The sequence below is a fragment of the Pogona vitticeps genome, chromosome 3, assembly GCF_051106095.1.
Source record: "Pogona vitticeps strain Pit_001003342236 chromosome 3, PviZW2.1, whole genome shotgun sequence".
In the NCBI taxonomy this organism is placed as follows: domain Eukaryota; kingdom Metazoa; phylum Chordata; class Lepidosauria; order Squamata; family Agamidae; genus Pogona; species Pogona vitticeps.
Genome location: NC_135785.1, coordinates 144,981,494 through 144,997,220, shown reverse-complemented (window position 1 = coordinate 144,997,220; position 15,727 = coordinate 144,981,494). Strand labels below are relative to the sequence as shown.

Below are 15,727 nucleotides of genomic sequence, written 5' to 3'. Positions count from 1 at the left end.
TGGCTTCTCTTTCATTCCTTGCCTTTTAAAAAAACAAGGTGATGCACATCCCTCCCTGGTTAATGATCAGCACAAGATTTTACTGTGAAAACAAATGCCATTGCAGTAAGTGGTTTGGTGTGCTGCAATATGAAAAGGGAGGCTTTGTGTCTACAGTTTTCCACCAAGTGAAGTGTTACAAAAGTATTTATAATTTCCCATGATATTAAGAATTCTACTGAAGATCTGTGCTATACAAGGAGAAACATGGTTTTGTTAACATTTTGAATGGAAAGAATGTAGTAATTTTATGGAGTGTTTCTCCAAAGCATACTGAATTAAGTGGGCAGCAGGCAGCTTTTTCTGTACCAATTTGGGCAGATTTTGAACATTTCATAACTGAAGTTAAAGACCTGAAAAAGCACTTTGAAGAAAATATGGAGTAAACTATAAATGTCACCAAAAAAAAAATCAGTTGTGGATTCTGTTGAAAGTGAGGCAGAACCTTAGCCTTGTAAATATCGATTTTATATTGGGGTATAGGAGCCTTTTGTAATTAGAAACTGTACCTATTTTATTACTTCTATGTACCAAATGCATAGTTGAGAGCAGGTTGTGCTAAGTGCAAGTGTACAGTTTTGATAAAACTTTGCTCAATGGACTGAGAATCCGAGTGTGAAAGCATGTTTCGTAGGTCACTTCTGCATTGAACAACAAGGAAACTGCCCCAGTGCAGAGCGGGAGTCCAGATATCTGGGAATTCCAGAGGTTCATATGACGAATAGTTCCTTTGGAGGTGCCCTAATGGGTATCAGAACCTTGCAAGTTCTAGATAGGCTTTTTATTCCCACAGTTCACTGGGGCAGTTTTCTTGCTGTTTGAAACAGAAAGGGCTGCTCTGAAGCCTCCTTGTTTTGGGGCTCCCACTCCCAGAATTTTGTCTGGTGGGTTTTTTGTTCTTTTTAACTGTATTGCAAATTCTGTGAGTAGAAACCTGCAGGCTGCATCCCTCGCATACTGCATGGAATTTTAATGTTGTGCATAAGGCCAGAAGATACCCAGTGTAGTGTAATAGATAAGAGTGATGGGCTAGGACTCGGGTGGCCTGGGTTTGAATCTCTGCTCAGCCATGGAAACTCACTGGAGGTGTGATTCTTCAAATATTTGACTTACCTTGAAAGGCCTGTTAGGTTCACTATAAGTTGATTCTGACTTGAAGCTCCATAATAACGACAAAGTATCCACAGAGCTCCATGTGGATACTAAAACACACATGGGTACTACAGCTGCTAACCAGCCCACTAACAAAAATGAAGCTGGGAGTAGTGGTCCTTTGAAAGACATGTTTTCTTGTGTTGTAACATTCCTCAGAGTTCATTTGCATTAATAAATAAATAATTGGGGTTATGGCACACCTGGAGTATAATTCTATGAAGAATTTTTGTTACTGTTTTGAAATTAACCTGAGTTTCAAAAATGGTGTGAGAAAGAAAATTATCTTTTTTGGTTGAAGGAAACAAAAAGTCACAATCCTTGGCTTGGTATACTGGTCAGTAGGCCAAGTTATGTGGCAGTGGTAAAAAATAAAATAAAATCCATGAAATTAAAGATTGTCATTATGCCCATTGACCTATGAGAATTAAAATCATTTGTGAACAGGAAAAAAAATAGTGGGGGTAAATAATTTCTTTTTAATATCCAGAAGCTTGTATTGGTTTATATACAAAATATATGCAAGTACTGAAGCAGCTTCTAACTTTTCTTTATTTAAATGTACTAAGAAACACAGGCAATTTTGTACTTTTCCACATATGTAGAATAACTGAGCACTAAAGATAAAATTAGCTACAATCTTCACTAAACATCTTTCACAAGTGGATGTCTCGTTAGTAACAGCAAACATGTTTTGAAGAGGTACGGCAGTTCTAATTACTTTTTTGTGTAATATTTGTGCAACAAATGGGGATTCATTATGGCAACTTTAGCAGCACTTAAAAGGGTATTGTTTAATGTTTTTAAAATGTCCTGATTGCATTTTTTACACTGCTTTTCCACCAATGCACTCACATTAAGTTTACATTTTTCCATACTGAAGTGTTACATGGCTGAGAAGTACAGAAAATATCACGGAATTTTCTCAGCCTGTGATTATTTCTTCAAGAGTGATCCCTGAGTTCCTGGATTAAGTGTTCTTTCCTGTGGAAATCTCTGCTGTCTCTCTCTGTCTCTCTCTGTCTTGGCTTAGAAGATGCGTTTTTTGGAGTTCTGCTTGGTTCTTTAAGCAAAGATGTGTCTGAGGAAGTAGATGGCAGCTCATGCAAGCATACATGGAAATATCCTTGTGAGTTTTAAAGTTAGCAGAAATACTTAAAATGTCTTGTTTTAAAGATTTTTTTAGCTTACTAGAAAAACAGTAAGGGGGAACGTGGCTATGTCTGTCACATAAAGAAGGCATGAATTGTTAAGCTCAATGATAAGATCTGGGCACAGAAAGATCATAGCATGGTTCTCTAGACAGAACATACATTATCACTTAAAAGAATGATGTAGGATATACAGTTGCCAAGTCACCTAAGCACACGTTTTCTAGTGGAACAATTTTTTCCCCTTTCTGACAAGTGAAATTCATTTTCACTCCTGGCGTAAGAAGCAAGCCACTCATCTGTTGGATTCTCAGACTTACCCAAACTGTGGAAGAATCTTAGTTAAATACAGAGTATTTCAGTAACAGTCACTCTTAAACAACTAACCAGGAGCAAAGGACTACAAGTCCTCACAGTAAAGCTAACACAGGAGCCCTGAGCAGCTTTTATACTTTTTATTCTGACTTTAAATTAAAAAAAAAGAAACCAATGTAGACATACATGAAAAACTCATATTTTTCTCTCCTAAACATCTGTAGCAGAGGTTGCAGGATTAAAGCTCTGCATATATCATGCAGAGTGTGAACTTTCAAATGTTTCCTGCAGTTTACTTGTAACCCAAGTACAGGTTACCCTAGGTTAGCCAAGTACGGGCAATGGTTTTAAATCACTCAAGCAGTTGCATTACTGTCTACACTGACCAAAAATCCCACTGGTGTTTTTGTCTAGTTTGCATAATTCACTGAGGCTAATTGCTGGGGTGCATCTCAGTTACCTTAAGAGGTGGTGAGGACTGTAGCACTAGAGCCATCCAAGAGAAAATTAGAAGACCATGTGTCAGATCTACTTTGATTTGCATTGAGCAGGGGTTAGACTTGATGTCCATATAGGCCCCTTCCAATGCAATTATTATCAATAGGATTCTGGTCACTGTCTAGGTTGGGTATATAAAATACAGAGTTATACTGTTTATAGTAGGACTGCATACACCCCCAAGCTTTTTTGTGGTCCCCAGATTGTCCTGGTCTGCCCATCCCCCAAATTTTCTCCACAAAAAAAAGTGAATTGCAGCACCCCAAGAACACACAAACCAGTTTTGAAAAAGAGGAATTGGACTTCTGGCTATGATCAGAGGTAGTCCCTACCCCATTTTCAGCAGTTTCACTTTTATTGCCAGGTTTAGACTGCAAAATGTAACCCATGGAAGCCAATTCATTGAGATTTGTTTGAAAAACAATTCAAGCAGCAGCATATGTATTAGTCATTACATCATTAAGACTGCAGAAGCCTAGTAATTTAGCACTCATGATTAACAGAAATCACTGGTCACCTCAGTTTCCATAATTGCCCTTGAGAGGGAACTGTACCAACCCCAGAAAGAGTAACTGCACCTATAACTATTATTCTTTAAAGATTCACGTGTTCAACAATGCACTGATCATAGAAACTGGTGTGTTCTTGACGTTTCTTAGCCTTTAACTGTAAGTGCTCTGCTCAGGTTTCAGATTTGAAATGGGGTGGATATTATCTATTCAGGAGAGACTCAATTTCATACTGTGCCTATGCCCATGTTTCTTATCCAATTTCTCAAATGAGGTGGTGGGAGAAACCACCCCTAGCCTGAAATTGTAATAACTGATATTTAGATATCAATTTCATACTGGCACAGAGTACTGTTTTAGATTTTATTTCTGTTCACTTATTTTTAAAAAATATTTATCTGCCGGCTATTCAGCAGAAATTTACTCCATGTGGGTTTACCACACCCTGTGTATATTTGTGAAGAGAAAATTAAAGACCTGTGTGTGTGTGTGTCTAATCTCATTTTCTTACTCAATTCAAAGTAAGATGTCTTCATTCCATCAGTAGAATTAGCCCAATATTAGTAGCAACCCAGGTATCTACCATTACTTGCAACCATCTACATGTCCATGAGGCAGTTCTGAGACATCTCTTGGCTTGTCCTTAGTGAATGAAGCTGTGGGGTTTTTGGAACTCGGAGATAAAACTACACACCAATCAGGGTGGCATTTGAGTTAGGTAATGGGATTTCTTCATAGGCTATTTTTATAAAAGGATATCTCATTGGCAAAAACCAATATTCCAAGTTATAGAAGAGATAAAACTGATGGTCCAAAACTACTTCATCCAGTATTCTCAAGAGGCTTACAAAGAACTCTTTGATTGTGTGGAAAGGTTTGAATGGATAGTAGAAATCTCTAATAGCAACAGCTAGTCTTTTGTTTCCATGTGGTCCAAATATAGTTGTTTCATTGCCCAAGCAAGTGGGTTCTCCACTAAAGAGAGTAATAGTGGTGTAATTCGTTTGTATCTTCTTGAAAATGGCCCCAAGTTCAGCCAATTTTTGGTATGTCCGCAGTACAAACTTAGAACATTCATAAGACTCAAACCACACTATAGCATGCTCTTCGGGGCTGTCTTTCACCATCCATGTCTCATAGTAAATGCCAGTTTCATTATCATATTTCACCCATTTTGCCATTTGATTAAATACAGCTCCTGTAAGGAGAGAGGAAGGGAGGCAACAGCATTACATTAAGAATTACATTATGCTCAGCTACTGGTATTGTGGGCTAAAAATTCTGCACCCAGAAAAGATGGAGTCTGCAACCTATATGAATAAATAATGCCTATTTTTACTTTGCCTGTTGATTTTATTTTTGCTAATATATAGCAAAATCTATCTATTCTCAACGTATATTTATAAACAAGACCTAGAAGTACACTTATTCAACCTCATATTGTACATAGACATGTACAATCACACAAGTATATATAGTATTAGCACAGCCATTCTCAACGGGGGCCGAGGGGGTGTCCTAGCACATTTGAAGGGGGCCACAGACTTAAGAAATGTGAGAAGTTTCTGAAGATACCTGTTTGACAGGGGGTCCTGGAACCTGAGAAGAGCTCCTATAAGGGCTGTGGCCAAAAAAAACAAAACAAAAAACCAAGAATGGTTGGTATTAGCAACTCCTTCAACAAGCTCATACTATATATACATAATACGAGCCAATGGTATTTGTGCTTGCCTTGTATGTGGCAAAGGAGTCAAGGTGGGTTGACTTAAGGTAGTGATTAGTGAGGTCCCATGGTGTGAAAGGATACGTAGCATTAAGAGAAGCCATGGGGGCTCAATTTCTTATTTTCTCCGTACTTAAAGAGAAGACAACTGTATACACTATCTCTGGCAAAATTCAGCAATAATGGAAATGCTCATGAACGTGTTAAAATGCTTTCCCTGACTTCTTTACCTGTGCACAGGTGCTTGGGCTCGTAGCGAGCTACACAAATATAATGCATGTTCTATAGGAGCCTACACTTAGTAGCTGACATCACAAAACAGATAAATAACCACTATTCTCCTTTATCAATGTGCCTTTTCACACTGTCTTTTCTATCAACGATTTCTGCGCAGGTTCAGACACCTATAACTAGAAGAGCTAGCTTGTATATATGGCTGGAGTGTGATCAGTTCCATGTTTCCACAAGGACTCACACTGAGTGAATGTGTACACATGCCTATCTACACATATACCACACACAAAGTATGAAGGGCTCATTCCTCTCATGCTCATGGTGTGTTCCAACTCAAAAATCTCCTCAGGCCATGCCCTTTCACAACCTTGGGTTCCTCAGGAGCTTTCCCTTAGGAGCTTTTCTGACCACCGGGGGGGGGGGGGGTTCCTATTGCACTCTCTTTCTTGCTCAGGGCAAGCTAATGAACTATCATCCACTTATAGACTATGGATAAAATTCCCAGATATTTACAAAGTCATTTTTTGAAAGATATTTTTGCAAGTCATTTCTGAGGACACACATTAGATAGTTAGATATCTGACTTAGATTCTATGTTTCTCCTAATATTGGGTTTTAAAAAAAGATTTAAATAGGTCCAGAATTTATAAATACACAAGCAGATATTAATATTCTAATTAATCTGTCTTCGAAGATTTTTCTTCAGGCTTATAAGGCATTTGAGCACAACCCATCTGAGGTTAATCACTTCTAATGTAATGTATACTTAATATATTGCAACCTCTTTTGCTGGAATCGGGTACTACATGACTAACTTTGCCTGGACTGCACACATTTTTAAAAACTGATCTTAATGTCCAGATCATGCAAAATTAATAATAATAATAATAATAACAACAACAACAACAACAATTTATTATCATTATTGTTAGTATGTGAGTGGCATAAAATATAAAAAGGCAAAGTTTTTTCTAAATTCTTCCATGCTACAGAGAGGAATGCATGCCAGTTCAAATTTTGTATTATCATTATTGCTGTTTCTTAGTTTTATTTGTATAATCAGCAATAATGGGATTAATGTTTCGTTTTCTTATCACATATTGATTGACTTAAAACACTGGAACACAGCAAGGATTGATTGCTAGCCGTCACCTTCCTATGTACTGCAAACTTGAATGAAAGGACTGTTTCATCCTTGCCTCTCCCAAGTATACAATCCCTACCCGTTTAGCAATTCTGGGTTTTCCTAGAAATGCGCCAACAATATGCCTTCAGAAATGCCTCTAAGGCTGTAACCATAAGTGGAGGGACTACCTTGTTTTAAACTGATTAAAGGTTCGTCTTGGAGTCTTTTCACTTCAAGTAGGATAAAAATGCTTAAACGAATTAATTAAACAAAGTCTGTTTACAACAGGATGAAAACTGTGATCGAAGTTAATTTTTGTTGAAGGATGGCCACACTGAACTCAGACGCAAGAGTGTCCCAGGAGTTCTCTCCCTGGTTTTTCTGAATACAGTGGTGTCTCGCATAACGATGTTAATTGGTTCCAGAAAAAAAAACGTTATGTGAAAACATCGTTATGTGAAGCACCATTTCCCATAGGAATGCATTGAAAACCGGTTAATCCGTTCCAATTGGAACGGATTATCCGGTTTTTTCCCTCCCCCCCCTGCGGCTTGGATCTGACCCATGGCGGCTACCTCAGCCATGGCTGGACTCCCTAGAGTCCGGCCATGGCTGGGGTAGTCGCTGCGGCTCGGATCCAAGCTGCGGGGGAAGGGTGGTGGGATTGGGATGCCTTTCAGGCATCCCGGGCTTGGATCCCACCAACCGCCAGTTACCCTTTAAGCGGCGGGGACAGGCTGGGGGGTGGATCGGGAAGCTTGAAGGCTCTCCGCGCCGCCTACCCCGGCCGTTCTCGGACTTCCAGAAGTCCGAGAACGGCCTGGGTAAGCAGCGCGGGGAGGCTTCAAGCTTCCCGATCCACCCCCCAGCCTGTCCCCGCCGCTTAAAGCCTCCTTGCGCTGCCTAGCCCAGCCGTTCTCGGACACCTAGGTGTCTGAGAACGGCCTGGGTAGGCGGCGCGGGGAGGCTACCGGCATCGGAGACAGGCTGGGGGGCGGATCGGGAAGCTTGAAGCCTCTCCGCGCCGCCTACCCCGGCCGTTCTCGGACTTCTGGAAGTCCGAGAATGGCCTGGGTAAGCAGCGCGGGTAGGCTTCAAGCTTCCCAATCCACCCCCACCCTGTCCCCGATGCTTGAAGCCTCCCCGCGCCACTTTCCCCAGCCGTTCTCGGACTTCCAGGCGTCTGAGAATGGCCGGGGTAGGCGGCGTGGGGAGGCTGCCGGTGGCGGGGACAGGGTGGGGGGGGTGTCCGCAAGGCTTCCAGGCAAAGGCCTGGAAGCCTTCGACACCCCCGTACCCTTCCCCCGCCGCCGCTGAGAGCCTTCCGAGCTCTCAAAGGGCTTTCTCCAATATTGGAGGGGGCCCTTTGAGAGCTCGAAAGGGAATTGTCGGCAGGGGACGGTGGCTTCGGGGTCCTTCCGAGGCCACAGCCCACTGCCGACATTTTCCCCCAGCTGAGCGGCGGGGCTTCAAAGCGATTTTTCCCCATAGGCAAGATCGTTGTGCGATCGCAAAAGCGATGGCAAAAAAGCCATCGCTATGCGATTTTTTCGTTAAATGGGGCGCTCGTTAAGCGAGGCACCACTGTACTGAAGTTTATAATTGTTAGATGCACCATTTTTTCCTTTTTGTGTGGAGACTGGCTTGCATGTTTTATGCAAAATGTAACAGTCAGTTGCTGGTAAATGATAATAGATATCACATTAAAGGCTGAGTGGTTGTATGAACCCCTTATGATGTAGATGACACTGAGAAGTCCTGCAACAATGCTTCCAGCGTAGACACAGGAATAGCACTGATGTACTCATCATGCGAAAGGCAGGACTCAATGAATTGCAAGCGGGAATTAAGATTGCTGGAAGAAATATCTCATCTGATGGTGATCTTTAAGACCCAATCCCTGCAAATAAGGGAATGCATCAGGGATGTTTATTAACCCTCCTTATATTTAATTGATACCTAAATGATACTGCATCCTCCCTATCCAGTCCCATGATTTTCCTACTCCATCTTAAGGACAGGAATATATCGGTACTTTTGTATGCAGATGATGCAATCCCCTCCTATACCTAGGTGGCGATGCAAAGGCTATTAAGGGCTTTAAGTGCTTATTGTGGTTGAAGAAGGCTGATGTCCAGAGAATTTATGCTTTTGAATTGTGGTGCTGGAGGAGACTCTTGAGAGTCCCCTGGACTGCAAGGAGAACAAACCTATCCATTTTGAAGGAAATCAACCCTGGGTGCTCACTGGAAGGACAGATCCTGAAGCTGAGGATCCAGTGCTTTGGCCATCTCATGAGAAGAGAAGACTCCCTGGAAAAGACCCTGGTGTTAGGAAAGTGTGAAGGCAACAGCAGAAGGGGAGGACAGAGGATGCGATGGTTGGACAGTGTCATCAAAGCTACCAACATGAATTTGACCAAGCTCCGGGAGGCAGTGGAAGACAGAAGGGCCTGGCACGCTCTGGTCCGTGGGGAGAGGGGTCACGAAGAGTCGGACACAACTTAACGACTGAACAACAAAATATATCTCCCACAAATTCTGTTGTGAGGTCTGGTGAGTGATCCTTTCAAGTTGGGTGGTTGCCTATAAACATGTACAGGCCTGTCACCAAAGTGTTTGTGAGAGAAGGTTTGCATACCTCAGTTTGCAAACTGAGGCAAACACTCAGTGCATCTGATGAAGTGGGCTGCAATCCACAAAAGCTTGTGCCAAATGTATTAGTCTTTAAGACGTCAAAAAGACAGCTCTTATTTAATTCTTGGATACTTATTGGCATGTGGTAACTCTTGAGATTTACTCCTGACTGAATAAACAAGGTACACAATAACGGTTGTTGTGGGTTTTTCGGGCTCTTCGGCCATGTTCTGAAGGTTGTTCTTCCTAACGTTTCGCCAGTGTCTGTGGCCGGAATCTTCAGAGGACAGCGCTGTGTTCTCCGGTGCAATTTGTCAGGAAGCTGAGTATTTATGGCTGTGAGATCAGCTTTTGTCCTTTTCAGGAGATGAGTGATTATGGTGAGCCTGGAAAGAGCCTGGAAAACCCACAACAACCATTAGATCCCGACCATGAAAGCCTTCGCAAATACACAATAACCTTTTTACCTGAGATTGTGGTCACCAGAATCAATGTCCCATTCTCCTTCCAGTGGGCATCATCTATTCCTTCATAGAAGCAAGCAGCCCCTTGGTTACACCAAAAAGGTGCAGACATGTTTTGGCGTAGATGTGGAAATGTACAATTCCCTAGCTGGAAGAGTTCATACCATTCCATTGTGTAGTTCTTTCCAGACATGGTACTCTTGAAACCAACAGCATCGTGCATGATTTTCTGAAAGAACAGAAAAATCAATTTCCTGTACATATACAATTTCCCATTTGTATATAGACTTCTCCCTTCAACAATGCTGAGGTCAGGGAAGCCAGACAACCATATAGCCCAAAATCAGTGTATAACTCTTATGCTCTCCAAAACTTAACTACAAAGCATAAACATTTGATTAACACACACAAACGTGTCAGCTCCCAGCTTGCCCCAGCATTCTCTCTGGCTACATGGAACAACAATGACAGTAGAGAGGGCTGGCCGGGCCACCACATTAGGGGGCCATCAAACTGCCAACAAGGGAGGGGCTAAAAAAGCTATTATGGGGAATTTCTTACTCATCCATTCATTTGTACATAGCCCAACATTAGCAACCCATTCCGAGCTTCATATTTGGCATGCTCACATTAAGCTGAGCCCACCAATTCACTCCATACTAGCCCCATACTGAGTATTCTGAGTGGTGGATAGTCTCCCCAAATACAGGTCAGGCAGTTTTGCTGCTGCCACCCAAAATCTGTTTCAACTAGAGACACTAAAGAATGGACACAAAATTTCCTGCATGTAAGAACTGCTGTAGACTCTATTCCAGCAACGTGAAGGCCTTCGCCTGAATTTTGTAGCTCCTCTACCTACAGTCACTCTTGAGGTTACAATCCTGTGCAACCATATGAAAGAGTAAATTCCTGGGTAAACAATGTTAGACTTGATTCTAAATTGAATGTGCGTAGGACCGTACTACAAGGGCCTGTGCATATTTACTCAGAGGTAAGTCCCTCTAGATAGAGGCTCGTAACATTGTACAGGAGGCAGCAACAAAAACCATCCCAAAGAAAAGGAAATGCAAGAAAGCAAAGTGGCTGTCCAACAAGGCTTTAGAAATAGCAGAGAGGAGAAGGGAAACAAATTGCAAGGGAGATAGGGAAAGTTACAGAAAATTGAATGCAGACTTCCAAAGAATAGCAAGGAGAGACAAGAGGGCCTTCTTAAATGAACAGTGCAAAGAAATAGAGGAAAATAACAGAAAAGAAAAAATCAGAGATCTGTTCAGGAAAACTGGAGATATTAGAGGAACATTTTGTGCAAAGATGGACATGATAAAGGACAAAAATGGCAGGGACCTAACAGAAGCAGAAGACATCAAGAAGAGGTGGCAAGAATACACAGAGGAATTATATCAGAAAGATTTGGATATCCCGGACAACCTAGACAATGTAATTGCTGACCGTGAGCCAGACATCCTGGAGAGTGAAATCAAGTGGGCCTTAGAAAGCATGGCTAAGAACAAGGCCAGTGGAGGTGATGGCATTCCAGCTGAACTATTTAAAATCTTAAAAGATGATGCTGTTAAGGTGCGACATTCAATATGCCAGCAAGTTTGGAAAACTCAACAGTGGCCAGAGGACTGGAAAAGATCAGTCTATATCCCAATCCCAAAGAAGGACAGTGCCAAAGAATGCTCCAACTACCATACAACTGTACACATTTCACACGCTAGCAAGGTGATGCTGAAAATCCTACAAGGTAGGCTTCAGCAGTATGTGGACCAAGAACTCCCAGAAGTACAAGCTGGATTCCGAAGGGGCAGAGGAACTAGAGACCAAATTGCTAACATGCGCTGGATTATGGAGAAAGCCAGAGAGTTCCAGAAAAATATCTACTTCTGCTTCATTGACTATGCAAAAGCCTTTGACTGTGTGGACCACAGCAAACTATGGCAAGTCCTTAAAGAAATGTGAGTGCCTGACCACCTTATCTATCTCCTGAGAAACCTATATGTGGGACAGGAAATAACAGTTAGAACTGGATATGGAACAACTGATTGGTTTGAAATTGGGAAAGGAGTACGACAAGGCTGTATATTGTCCCCTGGCTTATTTAACATATGCAGAATACACCATGCATAAGGCTGGACTGGAGGAATCCCAAGCCGGAATTAAGATTGCCGGAAGAAATATCAACAACCTCCAATATGCAGATGATACCACTCTGATGGCAGAAAGTGAGGAGGAATTAAAGAACCTTGTAATGGGAGTGAAAGAGGAGAGTGCAAAAAATGGTCTGAAAGTCAACATCAAAAAAACTAAGATCATGGCCACTAGTCCCATCACCTCCTGGCAACTAGAAGGGGAAGATATGGAGGCAGTGACAGATTTTACTTTCTTGGGCTCCATGATCACTGCAGATGAAGACAGCAGCCAGAAAACTAAAAGACACCTGCTTCTTGGGAGGAAAGCGATGACAAACATTGACAGCATCTTAAAAAGCAGAAACATCACCTTGCCAACAAAAGTCCGAATAGTCAAAGCTATGGTTTTTCCAGTAGCGATGTATGGAAGTGAGAGCTGAACCATAAAGAAAGCTGACTGCCGAAGAATTGATGCCTATGAACTGGAGGAGGCTCTTGAGAGTCCCCTAGACTGCAAGGAGAACAATCCTATCAATTCTGAAGGAAATCAAACCTGAGTGCTCACTGGAAGGACAGATCCTGAAGCTGAGGCTCCAGTACTTTGGCCATCTCATGAGAAGAGAAGACTCCTTGGAAAAGGCCTTCATGTTAGGAAAGTGTGAGGGCAAGAGGAGAAGGGGACAACAGAGGATGAGATGGTTGGACAGTGTCATCGAAGCAACTAACATGAATTTGACACAACTATGGGAGGCAGTGGAAGATAGGAGGGCCTGGCATGCTCTGGTCCATGGGGTCACGAAGAGTCAGACACGACTAAATGACTAAACGACGACGAAATCCCTCTGAATTTTCAAGGGGCAATACTTCTAAGTAAACATGCCTGGAACTGTAGTCTAAAAGCAGAATCTTCAAACTGCTGACTCCAGAATAGCTTTGACTCAGAAACAAGCCAACTACAATGGTCAGTGAGCCAGATTCTACACATCTAGCAAGTGCAACTGGTAAATTATGCTGTTTTAGAGGTGATGTTTTATGGTAAAACAGATGGCAAAAAATGTAAGTCTATGAATGCTACTGAACAAATGAGCAAACCCACTTTGTAAATGGGAGTGTCAAGAAATTAATACTATGTGGTTCCTCTATAGGTGCAGATAAATATTTAAACTTGTTTAATGTCTAGAACACAGCTCGGCATTCTTTAGCCCAGAGCTTCCATCAGCCCATCTGCCATGGCCAACGGTAAGGGATCGTGGGAGTTGTAATCCAAAACACTTGGAGGGCCAAATATTTCCCACTCCCTTGATTAAGAAATGAATTGCTGTAACAATGTTAGCTAATGCAACTTCGTAAAAAATAAAATCCTGATCATTTTTATAATAATCAGATCTATTAGTCTCACAGTGTTCCCCCACCACAAAAGTGAAAAGCCCCCCCTGGAGAGGCTCCCACTAGTTGTCATGTCAATGTTTTCTATATACATTAATTAGGGATAGAATGAATTGGCTGATGTCTATCTGTCTGAATTATACTTCTTAGTTTAAAGACTTTAGGATAATAGCAAAAGAATAAAAGCTTAGGGTGGGGAGGAAAGAGTTCATCGTACCACATGGCCAAGGAGATCTCCGTATTTGAATTCCCAGACAGGTGCCTGCAAGCGGTAGACCTCCAAGATATCTTTGTCGTCCATCACTGGAATGGGAGAGCCAGTGGGGCAGAAAGTATAACGAGCCTGACAGTAAGGATCGGTTTTTGGGCGGTAATCAAAACGCCTGTATTGAAATAAATCAATTATTTTTAAAAAAATTTAATCATTTTAATTGAAATAATAAATACTGTACTATTTTTATTTTAAAAATAAAACAAACACAACAACATTACCACAATAAGCTAACATCTGGGACTCATCTCTTATCTTCACATCACAGTTACCTGTCTCATAAAGCTGCTCCACCAAATTGGCTTTCCTATTAAGTGGTTAAACCATTTTTGTTATAAAAGGTTTGCCTTTGAAACTTGACAATGCAAGATGTGTACACACATCAAGCCCTTTCTGAAGTGATCAGTAGTGAGTATGAAATATGCCTATGTGATCTCACCCTTAAGAGCGGTGCCAACATTTAGTTCACAATCTTAAATTTTAAGAGCTTGTCTGGAGTGTTCTTTTTGCTATATGGTTAAAACAGGAAGTGAAATCTAGAGATCACTGCAACACTTACCATGGTTTCGCATGGGGTTGGGAAATGCCAGGGACTGCAATCCCTCACCATTGATTTAGGGCTGATGGGAGCTGCAGTCCAATCGCTGGAGATCACCACATTTTCTATCCTCAAATTAGTACTTTTCCAAGTGCTCAGAAACACCCTATCAGAGGTGGGTTGACTTCAGGCATCTACTTTGCACTTCATTTGGAGTTTTAAGATCCACCAGTCAGAATTAAATAAAAGCTGGTACAGTATAAGTCAATGGACTGGAGCTGGGACTGAGAGTTTCAGTCCCCACTGCATTTCCCTGGAGATGGGCCAGCTATGTTAACCCACAGCATCCAATACAGTACAGTGGTGCCTCGCATAGCGAGGTTAATCCGTTCCGGATTAACCTTCGCTATAGCGAAACATCGCTAAACGGAATTAAAAAAGCCATAGAAACGCATTGAACTTCGTTCAATGCGTTCCTATGGCTTGAAAACTCACCGTTCAGCGATGTTTCTTCATAGCGCCGCCATTTTCGTGCCCTCGTTAAGCGAGGGCAGGGCGCGAAAATGTGGCGCAGACCTTCCGGCGGCCATTTTGGAACCGCCGATCAGCTGTTCTCCCCGGCTTCGTTATGCGAAGATCGCTAAGCGAATCGCTTAGCGATCTTCGCAAAGCGAAAAAACCCCATAGGGGCCATCGCTGAGCGATGGCCCAGAGTGCCTCGTTAAGCGATTTCATCGCTCAGCGAGGCACTCGTTAAGCGAGGCACCACTGTATATGGCTGGGAAGTTACATACTCTGCCAATTGTGGGAAAGTGGCACCAGTCCAAAATGCTAACAGGAGGAGGATTTGGTAAACAATGCGAAATCCGGGATTTTAAAAAAAATGCCAGATAACCGTGGTCCTTCTAGGTAGAGAGAATCCACTTCAGATCTATTCCCCACCCCCACCAGCTCTTTTCATTTCAGCAGCACAATTTACGGTAGGGTGGGAAAGCACGATGGGTGTTATCCTGTAATTGTCACGACTGGGTAGAGATCAGAAACTGCGTCTACCCTAGTGCAGCTCACCTAGAAATCTACTCGATCCCGAACTCCCTTCCGCTCACTCCCACTATACCTCTTTCTCTCCTCCCACGTGAATATGTACAGGAGTGCTGCCTACTGGCAAGGGTCCGGCTACGCACCTGAGAGGAGCCCTATCCCATGTCGCCTAAGCCACCTTCCTTCCGCGCAAAACCGGGGAAGGGGCGGCCCACCCCACTCACCTGTACGGCACAGGCCACCCTCCTTGCCGCGGAGAGGCGGCCGTCAAACAGGCACAATGGCAGAGGAGCAGCAGAAAGGGGAGCGAGGCCCACCCTTCAGCCATACCCGCCGTGGGCGCAAAGGGCAAAGCGCGCCGCAACCGCTGCCCGGGCTTCCGCTTCCATGCAACTTCACTCCCGCCGCCCTCCAGTCGAGGGAATCAGCTGATGGACTCGGCCCGTCACGTGACAGGGAAGGCCGCCGCAGTCTTTTCACGCGCCTCCGGAAGCACGAGCTCCCCGCCCACT

General features: G+C 42.8%; 1 protein-coding gene across 1 annotated transcript; it reads right to left on the bottom strand.

Annotated features, from left to right (window-relative positions):
* Nucleotides 1-2,782: 2,782 nt before the first annotated feature.
* On the bottom strand, nucleotides 2,783-15,669 carry CLN5 (CLN5 lysosomal BMP synthase). The gene is made up of 4 exons (XM_020783511.3): nucleotides 15,440-15,669; nucleotides 13,583-13,748; nucleotides 9,851-10,076; nucleotides 2,783-4,862 (listed from the first exon to the last, which is right to left on the bottom strand). The coding sequence occupies exons 1-4, from the start codon at nucleotides 15,541-15,543 to the stop codon at nucleotides 4,351-4,353; spliced, it is 1,008 nt and encodes a 335-aa protein (XP_020639170.3). The 5' UTR covers nucleotides 15,544-15,669; the 3' UTR covers nucleotides 2,783-4,350.
* Between the last annotated feature and the right edge of the window lie 58 nt (nucleotides 15,670-15,727).

Coding starts and splice junctions, on each gene's coding strand:
- CLN5 (XM_020783511.3), bottom strand. CDS start 15,543: ATGGCTGAAGGGTGGGCCTCGCTCCCCTTTCTGCTGCTCCTCTGCCAT. Junction 10,077..13,582: donor GAGATCTCCTTGGCCATGTG/GTACGATGAACT, acceptor CTGTTCTTTCAG/AAAATCATGCACGATGCTGT. Junction 4,863..9,850: donor TCTGGTGACCACAATCTCAG/GTAAAAAGGTTA, acceptor CTCTCCTTACAG/GAGCTGTATTTAATCAAATG.